The sequence below is a fragment of the Ictidomys tridecemlineatus genome, chromosome X (assembly GCF_052094955.1).
Source record: "Ictidomys tridecemlineatus isolate mIctTri1 chromosome X, mIctTri1.hap1, whole genome shotgun sequence".
Lineage (NCBI taxonomy): Eukaryota > Metazoa > Chordata > Mammalia > Rodentia > Sciuridae > Ictidomys > Ictidomys tridecemlineatus.
The window spans coordinates 12,421,715-12,431,735 of NC_135493.1; the positions used below are offsets into that span (position 1 = coordinate 12,421,715).

General features: G+C 55.3%; 1 protein-coding gene across 1 annotated transcript; it reads left to right on the forward strand.

The window, feature by feature from the left end:
* The first annotated feature begins 6,757 nt into the window (after nt 1-6,757).
* Sox3 (SRY-box transcription factor 3) lies at nt 6,758-8,843 on the forward strand. The gene has a single exon (XM_078034181.1). The coding sequence runs from the start codon at nt 7,016-7,018 to the stop codon at nt 8,126-8,128; it is 1,113 nt and encodes a 370-aa protein (XP_077890307.1). The 5' UTR covers nt 6,758-7,015; the 3' UTR covers nt 8,129-8,843.
* The last annotated feature ends 1,178 nt before the right edge of the window (nt 8,844-10,021 follow it).

Below are 10,021 nucleotides of genomic sequence, written 5' to 3' on the forward strand. Positions count from 1 at the left end.
AAACATTAAACTTTATACATTTAAGTGTCTGTGCACCGAATGGTAGCCCTTTCATGGGAGTCCAGCTTGGGTTTTGTCCGGGTGGGGAAGTAGGGAGGGCGTCTGTGAATACCCCCAGAGTCATTTAAAATATATAGTATTAGCTAATTGATGAGAGGCCTAAAAACAATAGTAAGTAGGCAGCCTGGCTGCAAGCCAGGAGCAAGGCTTTATGGTGAAAGCGAGTTTACATTAGAGGCCTGTTTTTCCCCTTTCCTTATATGAAATGAACAGCTGTAATTGAAAAGCAAGGAGCTCTATGGTTTATAGAAATAGGTGTTGTGAAGAGCCTTGGCCGTCTAATTTTCTTCCTATTGCAGGGCAGGCTTCCATTGTCTGTTTTTTAGAGCTAATTTCTTTTCTGATCAAAAGGCCCACGTCGTTGAAAAGGTAGTAATGACTATTCATTTGGCTGAAGCTTCCATTCTCCAGACTGCAAGCTTTATTTAGAAATGGCTATTTCTTTCTAAAAGGAAAAGTTCATTTATGTCCTCTATAATGTCAATTAAAGTAGAATATATTTTAATTATTTATCCTGAGGAGAAACCTTTTAGGAACTTAATTTAGTATGCCTATGCTATGCAGGCACTACAATATGTGAATGTGGAATGATATCTAGGCACATGGGTTTTATTTTATTTTACCACTAATGAATAGTTTATTTGCAACTAATTAACAAGTTAAATCGGCACAATTAGTGTCGGATTTCTTTAATAATATTACTTATAAAGGGATAGCCATTGGAACTAGAAAATAAGGTTGGTTGTTGGCTTTGTAAAGAAACCATTCCACAAAAGGGGCAGTTTTTTCCCATTAGAAAGGGCTATTGGGACGTTCTTCCCCGTTGCTTTTTCAAATGAAAGCGAGGCTGTGCTGGGGGAGGAAATGTGTTCAGAAACAAGGGGAGCCGGTGTTAACTCACAAACATCACGTTAGCAAAGCTTCGAGGTCCTAACCTGGCGACGCTTTCCAGAGAAATGGAACAGGGGTGACAGCGGCCTAAACGCCATAATGCCTGCGGGGCCAGGCCTCCCGACAGACCTCGCTTTGTCGCTTGTCTGGCCGCCGGCCCGCGGGAAAACGAGCCCGCCTGAAGACAGGCATCCTCCACTGCAACAGGAAGCTGTTCCAGGGCCGCGGCCTCCGCTTCGCTCTAGGTCAGGAGCAGCGGCCTCGGAGCTTCACACGACGGTCACTGGGACGCTGGCGCCCGGATGTGCCAGAGCCAGGGCTTCAGGCACTGCGTCCGCTCCGCAGCTCGCTGGGCTCGGCGCGCACGCACCAAGGAGTGAGCGTGGCCCCTGCGGGCCGGGGCGTGTCAGCCCCAATCAGGCCCGGCCCTGGTGGAGGACTTTGCGCTTCCCATCCCGCGTGATTACTGTGTGGATCAGCTGGGCGGACGTGGGGAACACTAGGTGAAATGTCATCCGCTCTCATTGAGGAGTCCTCTTGAGGCTTTACCAGGCCACCTCCACTTTCAGATGCGGAGCAGGAAAGGGCAGTCTCAAACCAGTACTTGGCGCATAACTTAGCACATAGTAGGTACATGACAAAAGTTTGGTGTCATGAAAAGAAATGACAACCCAGAAGAGAACACAAATTATGTGCATCGAATTCCATGGCTCTCCACTTTCTTAGAAAATGAAAACGATAAATAAAAAAGGAAAGAAAAAAATGAGAAAAAGTACAGGTGGATACTGCTTTGAGATTCAACTTTCCAGAATGCTCTCTACCCCATCCCTGATGCCACCATCCTGCACCCCTGAGGTTGGAGCAAGTGGTCTTGCCTGCTCACACTGCAAGTGCCTGGAGATCCACTGATTTTCTAGGCACATTTCTCTGGCAAGGGCTGTCAGGTCTGGTGGGCTTTTTGCCTCCCCCCCCCCCCCCGCTGTGTGAATACCCATGTGGAATTGCGAAGCCCTGTGATAGCTTAACCTTATGTTCTGATAACGATTTTAAGATCGTTTTTCTGGCTCTGGCTTCCTACAGGTCACCTCACGAAGGCCATGCCTTAGCAGCCACTGAAGGAGGTGGAAGCGCAGGCCCAGTGGGAGCACAGGCCTCGCGGTAGGGTGCCGGGTCCCCCGAGGATGCCCCGCAGGGTGCTGGTTAGGTGCAGAGCTGAGCTTGCTGAGAATTGTGACGGATGGGGGCGGGACGGGGAAGGTAAAGACGCGGACTATAGTAGCTCAAAAGACCCTCTAGAATTGGACCCAGTTCCTACGCAAGAGTCTTCCTTCTGCCTCCGGAGACACTGCAATGATGTCAGCGAGGGGGCGCTGAAAAAGGAGGTTGTCAAATTCCTCATAGTTGTTGCACACCTAGGGAAAAGGACTGGTAATTAATATCTTAATACTCTGTAAATGGAAGCAATCTTTACAACTGAGCGCCAAGATGTGGACCAAGGGGACTCCAGTGTATCTAAGCACAGTTCAGTTAACCCAGTGACTGGAACTCAGACGCCCTTCCCCCAAAAGAGCTACACCAAAGTGCAATAGAATACAATAGTACCACCCATTGGAGATTTTATGATATTTCGAGGACCATGTTATCATACCTCGCAGCTCCTAGCAACATTTCTTTGCAGAATATAAGCCCCAGCTTGTACCTACCAGCCTAGGGTCTTCAGCCCCTTTCCAGACTTAAGAAAGGTTGTTTCTATTGGAGGTTGGGGGTGGTGCTGCTGGTTGGCAGGGTGCAGAGCAGGGTGGGGTTCCCACATAATTTTCCCGGGAAATTATGTGCTGTCTCTTCCACTTGATTAGTGATAGTGACCTTTCCGACCTCTTTACTAAGGATTATTCTACAATAGACGCAAGCCTCTATTTCTTGATCAAGGTCCCCAATCTGTGATCTAAATACACGATCTTAGCTAAACCACAGTAAATAGTCAAGAGATGTTTTCAAGGAAGAAATAGGAATAACTGCCTTTTAGAAACCCAAGTTTTTAGGTCTGCTGGAAAGCAAAGCGTTTCCGAGGATCTTCAAGATAAGTCGTTCTCACTGCCTCAAATATAGACCCAGCGCTGGGCTTGGCTGTTCTTGAAAAACCTGAAAGGGAACCTGGGCTACTGCATGAGAGCCACCCTTGATGACCCTATTGTCAAGCTTCAGAGAGCCTGGGCAAACCCCAAAATGCCCTCCCTCCCCACTCTCCCAGCAGACATCTACTGACATTCACCCACTCCACCCAGCAGGCAGGGGGCACTTCTAAGAGGCTTGGTTCTAACCTGTCGGATCCCTGAAAAAGTTCCCCCTTAAGCAGTTACTGAGGAAGAATCAATGCGGGACAATCCCTCTTTTGCTTTCTCTACCAATAAATTTAGCACTAATTGCTAAGAAGGTACTTTGCAGAGATGAGGCCCTGGGGACACCCGATTTTTGCCAAGCCCGCAACAGGGGTAAAGGCAGAGCAGGGCTGTCCTATGTACCCAGAGTCTGCTGGGCCAGTCACGGTAGAGTCTGGATCTCCAGTTTTGCGGTAACTCGCACTCTTAAGGATGGGCACTACTTCTGCCCAGCGACCAAGCCGGCTGCACCTCTTTCTAGGATTGGGGTGACCTTAAGGACCCAGAGGGCAGGAAGGGGCGACTCTGGGTGAAGTTTCCAACCGAGCCAACAAACGGCGCTATTGTCGCGTCCTGGGTCCTGGGAGCCCCAGGCCCAGCTCCAGTCGGAGGGAGCTTTAGCTCTCTTGGGAGCGCGGGGGAATGGGGAGGGGGCGCTTGGCCGGGTTCCTAGCCGCGGATCCAGGGCTCTGCGCGCCGCCTACGGACTCCCGGAGGTCCGGGAAGGAGAGACTACTGGGGAGCGCTCCCTCTCTTCTTCTGGAGAGGTTAGAAAGGGCCGATTCCAGGTCCTGTCGTATTATTCTGCTTTCCTTGATGGGTACAGGGTGCACATTAGAGACTGCATTTCATGCCCCGCCAGCCGTTTGGCCTCCCTCCCAGAAACCCTCGCCAGATCCGAGGTCACTCGGGTAAGGTGCCTCGGCGACATTTCTCCCGATCCTCAGAGAAAGTCGCCCCGCAGGGCCGGGGCTTTAGTCTTCACTGCTAGGTGGACCAAAAGAACTGGTTTCCTTCCAGCCTTCCCTCCACCTCCCCACTCCCACAATGGTAGCCTTGCTTCTCTACGGAAATGGTAGTTTGGATCAGAAAGTTTCCTCGGAAGAGTTTCCAAGGGAATTCAGCGTGGCACTTGGTCTGTGCAGACCACCCCAGAGCCACCAGGCGCAGAGATCGGTTTAATCACAGCCACCGCAGGAAGCCCGGGGGTGGGAGAGGGTGCCTGATGCTGGCAAGACATTCATAAATCTGGCAGGAGAATATAATGTGAAAATGTGCTCACGTAAGCTACGGACTAGATATGATCAAATGACAAACAGTCGGGAGCAGTGACTAGGTTTTCCAGATAATCTGCGTTGGGAAGGAGCTCGGGGACCAGCCCGATATCCTCTACCATGGGAAATATCCAGGCAAGGCGCTGTCACCACAACGGCTTACTTGGGTCCTAAAACTTGGAAAGAATCCTGACATCTGTCAGGCTACTGGACGCCAGGCCGCGCGTCGGTTGGGTAGTTTCCTAAAACGCTCTTCACTTAGCAACAGCCCCGGGGCCCAGAAAAGCAGAGAGAGGGCTTGTGGGGAAGACAGAGGGAGGGCAGGGGCCACTGCACATTGGCTTCTTTAGGGAACGGTGGGTTTGCCTAAGAAAATTTGACGTTGTAAACCAGATTGCCAAAAAAACAGGTGCAGTTAGGGATTGCCGAATCATGCTGGTTTTTTTTGGGGGGGGGATATGCGTTACAGACCCTGTTAGCTGGGTTGTGCACAACCGTGCGCGTGCGCGCGCGCACGCACGCACACATACACACACACACATTATATATATACCCACACACAGAACCTTTCCAGACAGTTTACTTTAAAATCCTAAATCCGTACAGTCATCCAATAGATTATAACCCTTGGCCGCGGACGACTCAGACCAGGTGGAATACAAACTTTAGGGGCGGGATTCAGGACCCCAAACTTCCAGAGGGTGATGCCGGCTGGGAGCCGGGATTCTGGTGTCAGCAGACGGTCTGGCCAAGTGGGGGCTGGCCTGCTCTGCGCCACACAAGCCACAGTGGCTTCCTTTTTAAGTAGTGCAGGAGAGAAAGCGGGTAAGAGCCCGGCGTGCAGGCGTCCCGGGATCGTCTGCTTTTGCATTAATGCTAAAAAAACTAGAAGCCTGGGATTTTTCCTTCCACGCTTAGGATTTATGTTTTCCTTTTGGTTTCCCACCTTTCCATGGGGCTAAGGGGAGAAGCGAGATCCCACACTGCGCATACACCTTATTTCGGTTTCTGCCACATCTGCCCAGATGGTTTCTCATTCCCACTTGCCGCCTCGGGCGGCTCGGGGAGTTTCAAATGCTGTGCCACTCGCTTGAGCTGGCAGCGGCGAATGTCGGATTCCCTCTCTCGGTAGACGGGGTTCCAGTGCCGCCGCAAGTCTTTGGCAGACAACCCGACAAGCGACTGAATGTCCCGCTCTAAGTCTCCAGGCTTCTCCAGTCAGGAAGGCTGTAAAACAAGAAAGGAGAAGCACGGAATCCGTTAGCAGAGCCTGCTCTGGGGAAAAGCGGCGCGGCTACGCGCGGAGAGCGGCTCTCAGCAGTCCCGGCAGGTGCGCGGACAGCGGAGGGGGCCCGGCGGTCCACCCGGAGGACCGCCTCGGCTCCGCTCGGGCCACCGTCCCCCTCTCCAAGAAACTTTTCTTTCACTCAGAGAGGCTCCGTGTTGCCATGAAAACGGATTTTCCAAGGGGCCCGACCCTCCCCCTCAGGGGCATCGGACTGGAAAAACCGAAATGGCCAGAGAGCAGAGACAAAAAGGGGCCGCTAAGCGGGGGCCGGGAGCGAGAGAGCGGAGACCGGTTCACCCCCTGCGTCCCACACATACTACCGCTCCACCGCGTGCAAGAGCCTCCGCTAGGCTTGGGCGGCGGGCGGCTGACCGCTCGCCCTCCCGTCAACCCCGGGAGATCCTCACTGCCCGGTGTACTCGGCAGTACTGAAGCCTGTCTCCGATGCCCTAGCCCCTGACCCCCCGCTCGGTCCTGGACGCACTGGCTCTCCCAGCAGAGGGTCTGGGAAACTAGTGGCCAATTCCAGGGAGGGCTTCTTGGAGGCGCACCCCAGGGCACCTCTGTTGCGCCTTGAGTCCCCCAAGCCCGCCTGGGTAACTGGCGGTGCCTAGTATCCCTAGCGCTGGCAGCAGAAGTGGTTGGAGGTCCTCTGTGCAGACAGCGGGAAGCTTTGCAAGCTGGTCCCGGAATGGGGCGCTGGTCCGCCCTGACAGGGTTGCAAAGTTGTTTTCGGAACCCCGCCGGCGCCCCTCTGCCCCTCCCCCCAATCCTGCTCGAGCTCCCCATTTCCCCCCCTCCATCACCTCCTCGGGTTTCGTTCTTTCAAACTTTTTGAGACCCTAATTGGTGGTCTCTGAGCGGGTCTCCAGGACTCCCGCCTCCTGAATAACTCTCGTCACGTTATTCGGCCCAAAAGGGGCGTGAGGGGTGAACCAAAGGGCTCCCCCAACTTTTTTTTCTCAGCTGGGCCAAACGGGGGCTCGCTTATGATTGGCCAGAGCTCATCACAGTGAGCCTGTCAATCACGGGGCCTACGGGTGGAGAGGGGCGGACCAAACCCCAACCCCCCGGGGAATCCGAGCAGGTATATAAAGGGGCCCGGCGAACACCCGACCAGGCTGCGAATACTACCAGCTCAAGACAACGCATCAGGTGCGTGTAGCCTGCGGGTTCCCGCTGACTTGGCGCGGAACGCTTAGGCAAGCCTGTCCTTCCCGCTGGCCCTCCGGCCCCCAAGCGTCCCTCCGACGGAGTCCCCAGGCCTTTTCACCGTGGCCGCTCCAGCCCCTGGAGCGCCTTCTCCTCCCGCCACGCTGGCGCACCTTCTTCCCGCCCCGGCAATGTACAGCCTGCTGGAGACTGAGCTCAAGAACCCGGTGGGGCCACCCACCCCAGCAGCAGGCACTGGCGGCCCTGCAGCCTCCGGCGGCGCAGGCAAGAATAGCGCGAACGCAGGCGGCGGCGCGAACGCAGGCGGCGGTAGCAGCAGTGGCGCAAGCGGTGGTGGCGGGGGCAGCGACCAGGACCGCGTGAAGCGGCCCATGAACGCCTTCATGGTATGGTCCCGCGGGCAGCGGCGCAAGATGGCCCTGGAGAACCCCAAGATGCACAACTCTGAGATCAGCAAACGCTTGGGCGCCGACTGGAAACTGCTGACCGACGCCGAGAAGCGACCGTTCATCGACGAGGCCAAGCGACTGCGCGCCGTGCACATGAAGGAGTACCCGGACTACAAGTACCGGCCACGCCGCAAGACCAAGACGCTGCTCAAGAAGGACAAGTACTCCCTGCCCAGCGGCCTGCTGCCCCCCGGCGCCGCCGCCGCCGCCGCAGCTGCCGCCGCCGCCGCCGCCGCCAGCAGTCCTGTGGGCGTGGGCCAGCGCCTGGACACGTACACACACGTGAACGGCTGGGCCAACGGCGCGTACTCGCTAGTGCAGGAGCAGCTGGGCTACGCGCAGCCCCCGAGTATGAGCAGCCCGCCGCCGCCGCCAGCGCTGCCGCAGATGCACCGCTACGACATGGCCGGCCTGCAGTACAGTCCCATGATGCCACCCACCGCCCAGAGCTACATGAACGCCGCGGCCGCTGCCGCCGCCGCCTCGGGCTACGGGGGCATGGCGCCCTCGGCCGCCGCCGCTGCCGCCGCCGCCTACGGGCAGCAGCCCGCCACCGCCGCCGCAGCTGCCGCCGCAGCGGCCGCCATGAGCCTGGGCCCCATGGGCTCGGTGGTGAAGTCGGAGCCCAGCTCGCCTCCGCCCGCCATCGCGTCGCACTCGCAGCGTGCGTGCCTCGGAGACCTGCGCGACATGATCAGCATGTACCTGCCTCCCGGCGGGGACGCAGCCGACGCCGCTTCTCCGCTGCCCGGTGGTCGCCTGCACGGCGTACACCAGCATTACCAGGGCGCCGGGACTGCGGTCAACGGAACGGTGCCGCTGACCCACATCTGAGCTCGGGTCGGCGCTCGTCGCCCTTCGCCCCCACCCCGCCCTGCACCCCCAAGTTGGGACGCCTTGTTGTTTAGCTTTGCTTGCCTGGGACTGTTGCCTTGTACCGAAGATGGGGAGGACTTAAAAGTTTTGCTGTAGCTGTCGGGTTTTGTACAAAAGCAAAAAGTCAGGAGCAGCGGAAATGGGACTTTCTAGAGCTGCCTGCCCCTCCCTCCCCCTTTGTAGGCTGGGAATCGCTGTAATGTTTGCAAAGAAAAAGCAGCCCCCTCCTCCCCGGGTTCTTCTGTTGCATTTGAAAATGTTGTCTCGTTAGTTTGCTATTAATCGAGAAATGAGTGAATGGGAGAAACGCTCTCGGGTGAGGCTGGCCTGAGAAATGCAACGCCCCCGCCCCCAGTCGCGTTGCATCTGTTTTCCTCGTGGGTTTTTTGGGGGCTGACCGCGCCGAGGGGCGCGGCAGCTAAAGCCAATGTTAATTTATAGCCAGGTGTGCGTGTGTCTCCCGCCTCGCTGCCCCTGGCCGGGGGACAGCTTCGTCCAGCCCGCATTTAGGCTGTTGAGTTGGTGATTTCTGCCGTGAACTGTTTGCTATTTCGTCACGCTACTGTGTTCGGATTTCGTTTGGGCGGTGGGGAAGGGGCTATTTTGTTTTCAGGTTTTTCAAGATTTTACTTTTAATTCCTAAATGAGAGTACAATAAATTTTATAACCAAGATGATGAGTCCTGATAATTTTGCGGGCCCGAAACTTCAGGTGCGGGTTGGGGAGGGGACTCAAGCTCGGTTTTATAACTGAGGTTCCACCCTGGGGGCTGAGTGAGGCTTGGGGAGGCGACTGTGATCTCAAATGTTTTGTTTTTGTTTAAACTAGTCGTGATCCCAAAATACACCAGCTCCCAATACTCTCGACTGAGAAATATTCTCAACCGGAGAAAGCGGTTTGGCTTCTGCGAGCGTCTCCTGGGAGCCGACACCACACTAGCCGAGGCGCACACCCCCCTCGCGGCCGCGCACTTGTTGATTGCGGTGAGCGTCCGCGGAAGCCGTGCCTGCTTCTGCAGCCACCACGGGCGGGAACGGGACACTGGCGGCCGCGAAAACGACCGACCAAAAAGGGCACTTTTACCTTTGTGCACTGGGGCGGGAAGACACTTGAGCCGAGCTGAAATATTTACAAAACCAAAACCCTTCGGAAATCTCAGTGATCCTATTAAAAATAAATGGTTACAGGCATCCCCAGCAGGAAATAGATACATTTTCAGCGAGGTAGCAGAAGCGGTGGAGTGAGCATTCAACACTGGAAGCTTTGGTTTTAAAAAGTACATTTTGATTTGAAAAAAATTTGAAAACTCCGCCCATGGGTTGTTTTTAACTTGTCAACGCAGTGCACTTGTTTTCTTGAGGAGGCTCCCTCTCACTCCGAGCCTCCTGGAGCTGCTTTGGCTCCCACCCCCTCACTTTCCCCCAGTCCCTGACCCTTGGCCATTCCTGTGTGTCCCCCGAAGGGTCCTTCGTTTCGCACCCGACCACACGGCCCCAGCGTATCTGTTTGGGGCCTAGGAAGAAAACAAATAGAACCAGTGTTTTTTTACCCTCTCCTCAGCTGTTTGAGGTGATTTCCTTAATCCCTTTAATCCTGTTACCTCGCTATCCCAGAATAACTAAACTCGGCCTTTCCAATAAGCTTGGCCTGGTGCACTGTTTTTATCCTCATCCACTCCTGACCACAGGTTTCTTTGCTTGAGGTTTGTTGGGACCCTAGGCGACAGAGTCTCCCGTAAATTGGTCCGAATTCCACATTTCCAGCCGGCTTTCTTTGTGCGGACCAGCCATTCACCTGCGGGCCTGGGCGGGCCTGGGGGGAGGGGCGGGGGCTTTCTGAGGCTTCGGGGGT

Bases quoted from the DNA above. Each gene is read 5' to 3' on its own strand.
- Sox3 (XM_078034181.1), top strand. From the start codon at position 7,016: ATGTACAGCCTGCTGGAGACTGAGCTCAAGAACCCGGTGGGGCCACCC.